Raw genomic sequence first — 15,752 nt, 5'->3', positions numbered from 1 at the left:
AAAATATAAGTAATCATTGTCTCATTCTATGTCTTCATTAATAAATGAGTAGATATAGCAAATTTGACAGCTGCAATCATTGTTGCGTTTTTATAAGGGAAATTGAACTACCAGCATCATGGAAAGATATGTATGTAATCACTTTGTTCGGAAGAGGATTTTTATTCATTAGTATATTTACTAGCTTCCAGGATTGCATTTTAAAATTAATATTCTACAATTTAAAATTTTACCCACTGGAGTAAGGTTCCCACAGTTCTTTTGAAATAGTGAGGCTTTATAAGTAAAACTATTAAAAAAAAAAGACATCACAGAACTCACCTGATAACCAAGCGCACATTTTCCAAGCGCAAATTGTGCAGTATTGGTTCGATCAAGGCAATCAACACAATTAACTCTTATAATTCCAGTTTGCAGTCCTGAGCAGCGACCCATACTCAATACAGGTTTTACACCAATCTGATATATGCCAGTTTTATTCACAGCAGATCTTGCAATATCAGCTAGACGTCCCATTACATTTGCTTCTTTCCTATTGGAAAGTTGACATTGAAATTATGAAAACACAGCAATGTAAATTTAATGAGAAAACAAACTATACAAGTATATTAATAAAAACAGAAATGAAATGAAAATTAAAAAATTATAAAATAAAATTTATTATTCAAAACATACGAGGTGTGTGAGAAAACTAACGAGATTGGTAACACTGTGAGCGATCTGGCAACGCTGTGTCTACCGGTCTGCGCTAGACCATTTTGTTCATCCCTTCCACATGCTCAGTACGAGTTTCAACTCCGTTCAGCCAACACATTATTTTTGACAACGCCATCAGTGAAGTTGTGTTACGAAAATGGAACATCGAAATTTAGAGCGATGTTATGCAATCAAGTTTTGTGTTAAACTTGGGGAATCCATGAGTGTGACCTTTGAAAAGTTGAAACAGGCCTATGGGGAACATTTCTTATCAAGAGCAAAAGTTTTCCGCTGGCACAAATCATTTTTGGCCGAGAACACGTTGAAGATCAACCTCGCTCAGAGAGACTTTAACTTCAAAATCTGATAAAAACATTGAGCGTGTGAGGGTTCTTGTGAGATCAGACAGTCGTTTAACAATAAGGATGATGAGTGAACAGTTAAATTTAAACACTTTCACACCTTGCATCAAATTTTGACAGATGATTTGGACATGCGAAAGGTTTGTGCGAAATTGGTGCCGAAAAACCTCATAACGGAACAGAAGGACAATCGATGAAATGTGTGTGTTGATCTTCTTGAGAGGATTGACAATGACCAAGAATTCTTCAATCATGTGATCAATCAGATGATGAATCCTGGATATTTGAGTACGATCCTGAAACAAAGTGTCAAAGCGAAGAGTGGCACACTGTCATCTCCTCAACTGAAAAAATGTCTAATGAGCAAATCAAAGATCAAAACCATGCTGATTTGCTTTTTTGACAGTAGGGATATCGTGAATAAAGAATTTGTCTCTCCAGGACAAACTGTCAATACCAAGTGTTTTACAAATGTGTCCTTGAATGGCTCAGGAAAAGAGTGATTCGCATGAGACCAGACATTGCAGACAAGTGGATGCTTCATCATGACAATGCCCCGTGTCACAAGGCCATTTCCATCAGGGAATTTTGGAACTCTGGAGAACATTCAAAAGACTGTGACCGACCAGTTAAAAGCCCTACCAGTTGAAGCCTTCCAGCGCTGCTACCAGGAATGGGAACAACAACTCCGCCAGTGTGTAGCTGCCCAAGGGAACTACTTTGAAGGGGATAATATTGTTGTTTGAAAAAAATGAAAACTTTGGTAAGTAAAAAGTCAGTCTCATTACTTTTCTCACACACCTCATATGTTTTGTTATTAGTTATGATTTTTGTTTGAAAGTCTGACTGTCTCAATAACTTTACAACGTTCTTACTTTTCAATGTTTTCAGTGTTCTTCTTGAGTGATCAATCTGTTGATTGGCATTTCATCAATATGTCTATTTTCTGTCTTCTATTTTAACATAATTTCTGGACTTTTTATTTTATGATAATCTTGATTTTATTTGATTTGATTTTATTTCAATAAATTATTATAAAAAAATTTATAAATAAAAATAACAATCTTATACACAGAGTTCAAAAAAAGAATACTGAAGTGTTAATTTGTTACAATATCTCTTGGATGAGGTGTACAATTTTAATTTAAGGCCAAAATCAAAGAGCAAAAGTGATTGTTTTAATTGTGCGCATGACTGTAGATCGATTCCCTATTTTTCCGTCTGACACCCTACCATCAATGCTGTGCATGTCGACTTCACAATCAAAATATTGCAACAATGAGATGATGACTTTCTTGATCATGAATCAACCTTTCATCTTACCTGAAAAGTTAACACACATAATGTCAATATCTGGGGGTTAGAAAATCCCTATAACTCTTACAATGCAATCCAAAATTAAATATTTTCTGTGTGATATCCTGACGACAAGTTTATGGGTCGTTCTTTTTTGCTGAGGTGAGCATAACAGGAGTTGCTTATTTGGTTATGCTGAATACATGGAACTTAACTGCAAGACAGACCAGAGAATTTTATTTGGCAACAAGATGGTGTGCCTCTTCAATTCACTGGCATAACTCTGTATGGGATCAGTTAAATGATGTCTTCCCTGGCTGCTAGATCAGTCGGCATGGACCTGATGACAGAGCTTGTTTGCAATCTGACCCCATGTGATTTATTTCTTTTGGTGTTTTATAAAGGATCTTTAGTATATACCTCTGCTACCTACTGATCTACCCGATTTGAAGCACATAATTGAAGCAGCTGTCACTTCAATTACTTCAGACATGATGGCTAAAGTACAGGGGATAAACTCTCCTATCAGTTGGATGTATGCAGCATGATGAAAGGTGTTCACAATAAATACTAAAGGGAAAAACTGTAAGAATTACTTATTCATTTTATTTTTGGTTCATTATTATAAATCAAAGTTAAGAGATATTAAATAGCTTAAAAACTCTGATATTCTTTTTTATACACCTGTACACTGATATTTTCTTTTAATAAAAATTCTATTATGCAAGAGATTTACCAATTGGTACCAGATAAATACAAGTATATAATGAATACATTCACATATATGCATAAATAAATTTAAAAAAAAAGATATACTATATGGACTGCATACCCCTTGTTCATTCGAGCCATATCAAAACTAATATACTGTATACTGTGCTCAGGTGGTAAAAACTTATTAAGATATCGAATTGCTGAGGAAAACTCTTCACTCAACTGAGATTCATGCTTTTTCTTTTCTCTCTTCTTAACGAGATTCAAAATAATGATGGGACATCCATATCGTTTTAATAAATCATTGAAATGTGATCCTGTAAAAAAAAAATTACCAGTATCAGAAAATAACAAAATAAAATAAATTTTATAGGTATTAAAAAAACTTCTGACCGTAGGCCACAAAAAAAGCTTACCTTAGCAACTTACAATCAGTCTTCTTCAAAACGGTTAAACCAATGGTTATACTACAAGTTCATTCCTGAAAGCCTGGTTAACCTTAAAATGTCTTCCTTGTATTTCACATACTTAACCCATTGATCCTTCCATTACTAAAAACATTTTTCATAGTTTTTTTTTAGGAATGGGTGATTGCTGTGTTATGTTTATCAATGTGGTCTCCTGGCTAACAAACTGGGATCCTTCAGCGGCATTTTCAATTTTAGAACAACCAGAAATCACAAGCATCTATATCTGGTAAGTAAAAAGCTTAGTGACCCTGAAGAATTCTATACCTAACCAAGAAATTCTTGATTAGATGTGACAAATGGGCAGCTATGTTATCATGATGTTACTACTGCCATTTACAGTGATTTCCAAACGTTGGTCTCTTGCCTGACCTGTGTCACAGAATTTCCAGATGCCACAGTCGGTTGATAGTTTAAACTTCTCGTTTGTATGCATAATGCAGGAAATCTATAGTAGTAAAAAAAATCACTTTACTTCTCACTTACCTGACTTTCCCTGGCTTTGAGAATGATTGTGACTTCCACTGAGAATTAACTTTAGTGTCTTGATTGTACCTGTACATCCAAGATTCAACATCAGTTATCATGATCTGAAAGAAGTTTGGATCACTGCTGATTCACTCCAGCATGTTCTGTTAAACATCAAAATGAATTTCTTTCTACTCAAGTAAAAGCAGTTTTGACAAAAATTTTACAGAAACTTTGTATGTACCCAAGTTTTCTATTAAAACTATATGTACATATAGATGTCATATAAATGTATATGACATTTGGATTTCAGCTTGTTGATGCCTTGATGGTATGTTAATCTCTCTCCAGTGAAATTCAGCTATTTTGGATCCATTACGCTACTCTTTAATCTGTGTAACTGCCAATGTTCATTCTTGAATGTCTGCTTAATCTGACAAATTTTTTTTGCTTTAAGTATCATTAACCTTTTGTAGAACTTGATGCAGCAACATTTTCAATACGTTCCAACATTAAACAAAAAATAAAAATTTCACCTGTTAATATGAAACTAACACAAGCAATGATTCTTGGACAACTGATTTACTTTGTGAAGTTACAAAAACAGTACACATGCATACAAGGTACTAGTGCTATGATTTACCAAGTTTTACCACTTGCATTCAAAAATATGTTTGTGGAAAAAAATATGGACAGATACTGTTTGAAATGACATTACAGAACGATTATTATTTGGAAGCTTATTATTATTTGGGTGTCATGAAACAGGCAACATGCAATAACACGTTGCTCAACAAAGCAAATAACATTTGTTTCTTAGAACAATAAACATTTGATTCATGTGTACATCATTAAACTGTATTCACATTTATAACTAAAAATTATTATCAATGGTTTACTTAGTCATACATGGAAGAAGAATATCAAAATAGCTAATTTTCTAATTCATTCTTATAACTTTTGGTTTTTTATATAAAATACTATAACGGAACTAATCCAAACTAAGAAGGCAAACTTATTACGGGTAAATTTATAATTATAGTCAAAATACTAATACTAAGATTATTTTACATCACTACAAAATACTATTAACAACATAACAGATATAACAATATTCATTTTATTCCAATTTATACAATATACTAAGCATAAAAGTGTACAACAATATAAATATTATTTACATCACCTTCATATTCTTGTATCTTCTTGATATTACTAAATCTAGAATTTGAATTTTTAATACATGGGTGCAGGTATTCATTTGTTATAGTATTATGTTCAATTTTTTTTATTCTTTCATCGTGTTTCTAAGATAAGTTTAAATTTTAACTGATCTCAAGTTTTTGTTAGTAAGTACTTTATTTATTTAAGAACTTTTAGTTGCTACTATTTATTTTAAAAATGGTTTTAATTTTTATATTTCCTTTTTAGGAATATTATACAAAATGGCTCATGGTTTATGTTTCCCAATTATATATTGTAACTCTTTTTTTGTCATATTTTGTACAAGGGAAATAAAGATTTATTCATTCATTCATTCATTCATTCATATTTTATTTACTGTATTCTTAATTGATAAATTTAAATAATAAATTTCAATCAGTTGTTATAAACATTCTATAATATGAAAACTAAATTAAATGTTATGTTAATGATTACTCATTATAAAAAGAATGCTGTAAAGGTATAACTCATATTAATGACACAAGCTGTTTGAGCTGATCTATTACAGAAATTAGGAAATATATGTTATAAAACAATACCTTCACATTGTTTTGGAGAAGTTTAAAAAATTCATGTTAACTGGGTAATAGTTAATATTTACAGATTACCAACTCACGTATTACCAACTTTTGAATAATTCAAAGATATTTTCACTGAAACAATAATAATACTTTGCATATAATAATAAATTATTCCTGTTCTAGAAATCTTAAATTAAATTAAATATTGTGTATTAAGCTAACAATAAAATTAATAAAATAACAAGAATTTAGCATCTGAAGTTAATTAATTATATTAAATTACAAAGATATAGTAAATTCAGTACCTGCTGCCTCAGCAAATGGATCACTAAGATCAAAAGTAATAGCAGGTTTTGGAACCATTTTGCTTATATCTTGACTCCAATGAGCAGGTATTGATCCTCTCATCTGAACGAATGATGTTATTCTTGGGGAATCACAAGATGATGCGCCAGTATCTTCCAGTACTTGTTCTGTTTCTACTTCGTTTGCAACATCACCCTAATCAATAAAATAATTAAAATAAATTATAAGAATAATATATATGAAATAATAAATTTATATTTTTGTAATAATAATAAAATTAATGATTGCTTTCTAATTACTCAATTCAAAAGTGAAACATAATTATAAAAAATTACTATGTCTATTTTTAATAACAATATGAGGGATATTGAATAATTAACGAGACAAATTGATGTAGAGAAAAAACAGTTCATTCAATGACAATGAAACAATTTGAGGATCAAGTTGGTAACATTGGGAATGCATTTATCAGTTGTTTGATCATAATTAAACTAAGGAAAACCTCTTTCGTTGATTTCAGAATGTCAGCTTCGCTTGAAACATGTATGCCAGAAAAGCAATGTTCAGTGATAAGATTTTTACTATCAGAAGGTGTGAAATCGGTGGAAATTTACTCAAGAATGTTGAAATAGTACGGTGAAAAGTGTTTAAATTGCAGTAATGTGTATAACTCGGTGGAACAGTTTAATTCGAGCAGAACAAGTGTAACTCCCTCTGGAAAACCGGTTGAAGTTTTGATTAACATGCTAAAAAATCACATAAATTATCTTATTCACAAAGAGAGGCGAGTCAAAATTTCCCAAACTGCAAGTTTGTGTAATATTATTGTTGGGACCATGCATTCAATCGTTCATGATGTGCTGAAGTATCACAAAATGTGTTCAAAATGGGTTCCAAGACAGTTGACCCAAGCTCATAAAGATATCCAGATTCGCATTTGTTCCGAGCTCAAAGAATGGTTTGAAGCAGAAGGTAACTTTCTAGATCGAATAATACAAGTAACCTGTGATAAAACGTGGATATACCATTTGGAGCCCAAATCCATACAGCAGTCTTAGGTGGAAACATCCAGATTCGCCCACCAAAACAAATTCGAAACTCATGCATCAGCCAGTAAAGTGATATTGATGATCTGGAACTCGCAAGGCCCAATTTTTAGTGACTATTTAGAACAACAATGTACCATGAACAGTAAGTACTATTCTAACATGCTCCAATAGAAAATGAGAACCACAATAAGGTGAAAACATCAAGGCGCTCTCCCAAAAGGTGTGATTCTCTTGCATGACAACGAGCACTCCCACATCACTCAGAGAACAAGAGAAACGCTCAAGTAGTTGGGTTGATAGATGTTGCCACATCCTCCTTATAGCGTAGACCTCACCCCATCTGATTTCCATTTGTACGGTCTGCTCAAAGACTTTTTATGCAACCAAGAAGTTGACCAACAATGAAGCAGTCAAAAAAGCAGTACACAAATGGTTCAAATAGCAAGGTAAAGACTTCTACTGGGGGAATCAGAAAGCTCACAGAACGGTGGACAAGTGTCTAAATGTTGCTTGAGACTATGTTGAAAAGTAGTGTAAGTTTCATTGCCATTAAATAAATCGTTTTTCTCTACATCAATTTGTCGCGTTAATTATTGAACGTCCCTTATAATTATTATTATTAAAATTAATATAAAACTATAATCTATGTTTGTCTATTAGAAATTTCCATTAGAAGAAAGAGTAAAAAAAAAAATAGAATTAGATATATTGGGTTTAATATCAAGTACTTTAGTATGTAATATAGTTATGTATTACAGAGTGGGCTCTTAACATGAAACTGAACTAATCTATGCCGGTAAAAGTTGGATATAATAGAGATGTAGGTACTTGTCTGTTCGTAGTATAACATCAACTTTTTATTTTATCTATATTACTGCCTCTAATATTTTATTTTTTGTTTTTATAACAATATAATTTGAATCTACAAATATTTTGGAGGCAATTCAGCATGCTATTAAAAGAAACACACTTACCTACAATACCATCTCCAGCACCCAATAAGTAGCTATACAGCAGAGAACAATGATAAACAGGTCGCTTATGTTCAGACTGCCACATAAGTTTAATGAAAACAGTCCAGATACTGCCATGCCATACTGAACTGTATTTTATTCTACCATTTTGCAGAGCTTCACATTCTCTCAATATAATGGGTGCAAATTCCCCTCCACCACAACCCCACGCTGTTTCATGATCGCAAAATTATTCAACGTAAAATGTTCAAAACCTAGCCTTTTTATGTCTGTAGTGATGTCCCCCTCCATTTATCCAAATAGATAATAAACCCAGATGAAATATGACCCATAACAATGGTGAATTGTTTTATTTACTGTGATTTGAATTAATTGTAAAATATGTATGGCACATGCCTTAAAAGATCTATTTAATATTTAAATTCATTCAAGAATTCCTTAATTCTCCAATAATTTAAATCATGCATAAAGGTAGAATTAAATGCCACTTTTAATTTAGAAGTTAATAAACAAAGCCTACCTAAAAAAGTATATATTATACAGGTGTCCCATATAAAACGCAACCCAACCTTATATTGGTAGGTATTGAAATAATAAAAAGGCATGTCTAAATGTAAATGTAATTTTTATTATAACCATCCATTACCTTACATTTAGAGTAAATGTTGGAAGTAGCCGCCATCTTCTTGAATACAAGCTTCAATTCTTTTTACAGCGTTAATTGCAACTTTTTTCAAAGTTAGTGGCTGGATATTTAATACAGCTTGTTCAATATTGACTTTCAATTGTTCAAGTGTTCGTGGTTTGTTGCTGTAGGCTTTTTCTTTGAGGTAACCCCATAGAAAAAAATCCATCGCAGTCAAGATCTTGGTGGCCACATGCCTCGACCGATAACAAGATTACCAAAGAATTCCTCAACGAAATCAGAAGTTGAACCTGCGTAGTGCTGTGTCACACCGTCATGTTGTAGCCAGCAGTGTCTGTCTTCCTCTTCCAAGAGTGCGATGAACTGAAATAAAATATCCTTGATATCATTCTGCATTAATGGTGTACTCCAAAAAAAAATAGGACCGATTATTTTCTTCTGCGATATCGCGCACCTCACGCCCAACTTCTGCGGGTGTAACTGTTTTTCGTGATAAACGTGGGGATTTTCAGCATTCCAAATTCTACTGTTTTGGCTGTTTTTGTAGCCATCCAAATGAAACCGTGCTTCATCTGTGAAAAATAACAAATCCATAACATTAATTCCCTCATGCAGAAATCGACAGAATCGTCAACAATATTGTAGCCGTTTTTCTTTGTCGGGCTCAAGAAGTTGATGAACCGTTTGAATGCGATAAGGTCGTAATTGTAATTGTTTGGCCGCCCAATGAACAGTTGATTTAGACAAATTAATTTCAGCAGACAAACGTCTGATAGATTTATTTGGCGAGGCGAGTAATCGGTCTTTGATTTCAGTGACTGTATCTGTATTCAACACTGATGCAGATCTTTTGTGTTCCTTGTTATTAACAGAACCAGTCTCTCTAAATTTTGCGACTAACCTTAATATTGATGTTTTGTTAGGAGCTGGTTTATCTGGGTACTTATGGCGAAACAAATCTTGCACTGCAACCGCTGATTTCGTACTGAAGTATAACTCAACAATGAAAACACGTTCATCTAGCGAAAACACCATCTTGTCTCTAGCAATACACTGAACGTTATGATTGCATTGTTGTTACTATCGGTAGTGGTCTACTGCATCGCCGCGCGATGTTCAGATGTTGGACGAGTCCATTTCAGTAACGAGTAGAGGAATACGCTTGACTTTTGAAATTTCATGGGTGAGTGATTGATGGGTTGCGTTTTATATGGGACACTCTTTATAACAAGGAATTAGATATCAAAGTGTGTAATAATTTTAGATTACGTACAAAACTGATATGCTAACTCACTTTTCAAATACTGAATTTTTATATGGAACTATATATCCTATAGTTACAAATGTCCAGCTATCATGAAAAGCCTTCTGCATCATACTTTCATGAAAACATGAATGATAATTTTATGTGCAACTTTTTTTTTTGTCTTCAGTCATTTGACTGGTTTGATGCAGCTCTCCAAGATTGCCTATCTAGTGCTAGTCTTTTTATTCCAGTATACCCCTACATCCTACATCCCTAACAATTTGTTTTACATATTCCAAATGTTGCCTGCCAACACAATTTTTTCCTTCTGCCTGACTCTCTAATATAAAAGCAACTATTCCAGGATGCCTTAATATGTGATCTATAAGTCTGTCTCTTCTTTTAACTATATATTTCCAAATGCTTCTTTCTTCATCGATTTGCTGCAACACCTCTTCATTTGTCACTTTATCCATCCACCTGATATTTAACATTCTCCTATAGCACCACATGTCTAAAGCTTCTAATCTTTTCTTCTCAGGTAATCCGATCATCCAAGTTTCACTTCCATATAAAGCTACACTCCACACATATACTTTCAAAAATCTCTTCCTGACATTTAAATTAATTTTTGATGTAAACAAATTATATTTCTGACTGAAAGCTCGTTTCGCCTGTGCAATTCGGCATTTCATGTCACTCCTGCTTCGTCAATCTTTAGTAATTCTACTTCCCAAATAACAAAATTCTTCTACCTCCATAATATTTTCTTTTCGTATTTTCAAATTCAGTGGTCCATCTTCATTATTTCTACTACATTTCATTACTTTCGTTTTGTTCTTGTTTATTTTCATGTGGTATTTCTTGCCTAGGACTTCATCCATGCCGTTCATTGTTTCTTCTAAATCCTTTATACTCTCGGCTAGAATTACTATATCAAATCATAGCATCTTTATCTTTGCACCTTGTACTGTTACTCTGGACCTAAATAGTTCTTTAACATCATTAATTGCTAGTTCTATGTAAAGATTAAAAAGTGACAGGGATAGGGAACATCCTTTCGGACTCCGTTTCTTATTACGGTTTTTTTTTATATGTTCTTCCATTATTACTATGTTTGGTTCCTGTAAATGTTAGCAATCGTTCTTCTACCTCTGTATTTGAACCCTAATTTTTTTAAAATGCTGAACATTTTATTCCAGTCTACATTATCGAATGCCTTTTCTAGGTCTATAAATGCCAAGTATGTTGGTTTGTGTTTCTTTAATCTTCCTTCTAATATTAATCTGAGGCCTGTCCCTACCCTTTTTCTAAACCCAAATTGGTCTTCTCCTAACACTTCTTCAACTCTCCTCTCAATTCTTCTGTATAGAATTCTAGTTAAGATTTTTGATGCATGGCTTGTTAAGCTAACTGTTCTGTATTCTTCACATTTATATGCTCCTGCTTTCTTTGGAATCATGACTATAACACTCTTTTTGAAGTGTGACAGAACTTCCTCTTTTACAAAAATATTACACACCAGTTTGTATAATCTATCAATCGCTTCCTCACCTCCACTGAGCAATAATTCTACAAATATTCTGTCTATTCCAGGAGCCTTCCTGCCATTCAAATCTTTTAATGCTCTCTTAAATTCATATTTCAGTATTGTTTCTCCCCTTTCATCCTCTTCGACTTCCTTTTCTTCCTCTACAACACCAGTTTCTAATTAATTACCTCTGTATAACTCTTCAATATATTCCACCCATCTATCGACTTTGCCTTTCGTATTATAAATTGGTGTACCGTCTTTGTTTAACACATTATTCGATTTCAATTTATGTACCCCAAATTTTCCTTAACTTTCCTGTATGCACCGACTATTTTACCAATGTTCATTTCTCTTTCCACTTCTGAACACTTTTCTTTAATCCACTCTTCTTTCGCTAGTTTGCACTTCTTGTTAATAGTATTTCTTAATTGTCTATAGTTCCTTTTACTTTCTTCATTACTAGCATTCTTATATTTTCTACGTTCATCCATCAACTGCATTATATCGTCTGAAATCCAAGGTTTTCTACCAGTTCTCTTTGTTCCACCTAAGTTTGCTTCTGCTGATTTAAGAATTTCCTTTTTAATATTCTCCTATTCTTTTTCTATATTTTCTACTTTATCTTTTTTACTCAGACCTCTTGCGATGTTCTCCTCAAAAATCTTCTTTACCTCCTCTTCATCAAGCTTCTCTAAATTCCACAGATTTATCGGACACCTTTTCTTCAGGTTTTTAAACCCCAATCTACATTTCATTATCACTAAATTATGGTCGCTTTCAATATCTGCTCTCTGGTAAGTTTTGCAATTGACGAGTTGATTTCTAAATCTTTGCTTAACCATGATATAATCTATCTGATACCTTGCAATATCGCCTGGCTTTTTCCATGTGTATATTCTATTATGATTCTTAAACTGGGTGATGGGAATTACTAAATTGTACTTCGTGCAAAACTCTAGCTCATATTCACCCATTATATTTCCTTCTTTGTCTTTTCCAATGCTTGCATTCCAATCTCAAACTATTATTAAATTTTCATCTCCTTTTATGTATTTAATTACTTTGTCAATTTCTTCATATACACACTCTATATAGACGTTAACAATCGTCGGTTTAGGTTTCGATTTTATCCTTATTACAATGATTCTATCGCTATGCATTTTGAAATACTTTACTCTCTTCCCTATCTTCTTGTTCATCACAAAACCTACTCCTCCCTGCCCATTATTTGAAGCTGAGTTAATTATTCTAAAATCACCTGACCAAAAGTCGTTTTCCTCTTCCCACCGAACCTCACTAATTCCTACTACATCTACATTTATCCTATCCATTTCCCTCTTTAAATTTTCTAACCTACCAACCTTTTTTAGACTTCTAACATTCCACGCCCCGACTCCTAGAATGATATATTTTAATTTTCCCGTGACTCCTTCCTTTGTAGTCCCCACCTGGAGATCGGAACGGGGGACTAGTTTACCTGTGGAATATTTTACCAACAAAGGCGCTTCCATCATTGCTATATGAAAATGCAGAGAGCTACTTTTTCTTGGGAAAAAAGCAGCTGTAGTTTTCAATTGCTGCAGTACTCAGCTGCGCAGTACTCAGAGGACTGAGTGATGATATGACCGTTTAAGTCATCCTGACCTACGCCCTTAACACTACTGAAAGAGCTGCTGCCCTCTTTCAGGAATCATTCTGGCTCTCAACAGATACCTCTCCGATATGGTTGCACCTTCGGTCTAGCTACTCTGTATCACTGAACACTCAAGCTCCCTCACCAACGGCAAGGTCTCATGATTCATAGAGGGAATATCTGCCACTATAAAGCAAAAAATTAAATTAAAAAATATATACAAAGCTGAATAACATTATAATCTTTTTTAGGACATGAATCACCTTTACCTGATAAGAACTGTAATAAAATTGTTTTTCTCTTCACAAAAACAAGAGCAAAAAAAAACCAGAAACAGAAACAAGTTACATAACTTTCTTTATACAAGATTCAAAACATATAGATGACTCTTTCTTCATTAGGAAGAATATTTACACAAAAACTATTGCTAAGCTGAACACAGCAAAAAACAATTAAAACCCCTTAATACGAAAAAAAATGCAGCATTATAATATTACAAACCTCAAAATTAGCACCCCTTTTAAGAAATCTAGTTCCAGCATACTTATTTGATCTACGAGCAATCAATGTTATATACAAAGATCTTCCAAACACACTGATATTTGATTGGCTGACAAAACCATGCATGATGTAAAGAATCCAATCCGGATGTAGAGTACCTTCCATTTTTTCAATTAAATGTAAATTCCAGACGAATCTTCTGTTTGGCATACTTCTTACAGAATAATCAACTACTTTTGGCATCTTTTTCTCATCACTAGCTTTTTCATAAGAATTTTTCCTAAAAACATATGAATTCAACAGGTTATAAATACATTTAATGACAATAATAAATCAATGGAGTACCATAAATTATGGCAAATTAAAGAATGCATCTAAACTTATACTGCAATTATTTCTTAATAAGCTATCTTTAAAAAAAATGTAACAAATACCAAACCAAAGCTTGTTTCTTTCTGCAGGGTTCCCACCAAATTTTTAAATTCATTTTTCCTGACCAATTTAGTAAAAATTTACTGACTCTCATAATGTCATGTTACTTCCATTCACTCAGCAAAATATAAACATATTTTATTTTTTTGCAGCTTCCACTATCCCCATAGCTGCCGAACTCATGCCTTTTTTTATTATTTACTATTACATTAATTTTTTAGTGATTTTTTTACAACATACATTTAAAATTAGGCTACTTTTTGTGATAAATTGTTTCAGTAAATTACATTGCAAAGTACAAAAAACTAACTAAAGCAATTTTTAAAAACAATTGGCTCACACCTAAGATTGCTTAAATTTTTCACAACCTACATTATTTTGCAAAGTAAACAAAAAACAATATTTAATAACTTTGCATAAAAATGCTATGAAACACAGATTTCAATTTAACAAAGAATAATACATATGATCACAACTAAAAGGAAAACTAAAATCACTGTGACTAACAGATAAGAAAAGTAGAACAGAACAACTTGTTTTGAAAATAAAACAAACATTATTAACATTTACTTGAAAAATACTTTGTCATTATAACTTTAACGTAAACCAAAAAAAAAAATAATAATAATAATAATGAGATCTCATTACAACCCACATATTATTATGTACCTATAAAACAGAGGGCAACTTTTCTTTAATATTTTTAGGTTCCTAATGGTTTGCCCTTTTCTAAAGGTTTAATTTTGGAGGCTATTTGTTCTCCTACTGCCAAGACTGTAGCTCTTAATTTTTTCCTTTCTTCCTCCATTTTTTTAATTTCTGTTTGCATTTTAATTTTCAGGGCTCTAATCTGTTCTTCTTGAAAAAATTATTTATATTTCTACAAAACATTCTAAGTATCATCTTCTGGAGCTTCTCAGTGCAGTAAGATTTTTTTTTTGGTAATGAAAACATTCTCCTTGCCCCCAGCCTATAAAATTGCATAAAAATTGTTCATTGATAAATTATTGTCTTTTCGTGCAAATTCTCCATAAAAAGAGATTTGTTAATGGAAAACCCACCTCTGAAAAGTTTTGCAATTTTTCCTGACTTTCCAAAGTTTATATTTCCTGACTTTTCCTGCCTGTGGGAATCATGTTTCTAAAACATATATATATATATATATATATATATTCTGTTGCAGAATTAGAGTTACTTTTTCAAGTTAATAAAAGTTTTACAACAGACATTAAAAAAAAAGCTGGTAAAGGTTTGCATAAATTGAAACATTTTTACTTCAAATACACCATAGGATTTTTAAATTTTAATGATTTAATTATACAATATTTACAGTACAATTAAGAAAAATATCAAAATGTTCAGAATCAGTTAATCAAAACACATAATTTAGTCCTTGAAACATTCAGTTAAAAAGATTTTTTGAGGATTTTTACTGTTAAAGGAACTTGTTCCTATTGAAGGAATGATGAATAACGAAAAATATATAGTGATTTTGAAAATCACTATATATTCAAAATCACAAATATAGAATCAAAGTTCCAGGAATCTCAGAATCAAAACACATTCTACACTACATCATTTCAAAATCAATGTAAACATATTTTTTAAAACCAGTATAATTTTTTTTTGGAACAAAGAGATTATTTCAATAAATCAAGTTTTTAATTACTATTACTTATTTTA

At 32.3% G+C, this 15,752-nt stretch overlaps 1 protein-coding gene across 3 annotated transcripts in view; it reads right to left on the bottom strand.

The window, feature by feature from the left end:
• FIG4 (polyphosphoinositide phosphatase FIG4) overlaps positions 1–15,752 on the bottom strand; it is a 105,335-nt gene that overhangs the window by 65,387 nt on the left and 24,196 nt on the right. For all 3 annotated transcript variants that reach the window (XM_075382451.1, XM_075382452.1, XM_075382453.1), the window contains exons 6-9: positions 13,638–13,917; positions 6,054–6,249; positions 3,187–3,385; positions 322–532 (exon numbers count right to left, since the gene is read on the bottom strand). In XM_075382451.1, coding sequence (XP_075238566.1) covers positions 322–532; positions 3,187–3,385; positions 6,054–6,249; positions 13,638–13,917 — 886 coding nt within the window. The remainder of the gene's footprint in view (positions 1–321; positions 533–3,186; positions 3,386–6,053; positions 6,250–13,637; positions 13,918–15,752) is intronic.

Source organism: Lycorma delicatula, chromosome 1, assembly GCF_047948215.1.
Source record: "Lycorma delicatula isolate Av1 chromosome 1, ASM4794821v1, whole genome shotgun sequence".
Lineage (NCBI taxonomy): Eukaryota > Metazoa > Arthropoda > Insecta > Hemiptera > Fulgoridae > Lycorma > Lycorma delicatula.
Note: the sequence above shows the minus strand (reverse complement) of the source record. Positions and strands in the feature narration are given on the sequence as shown.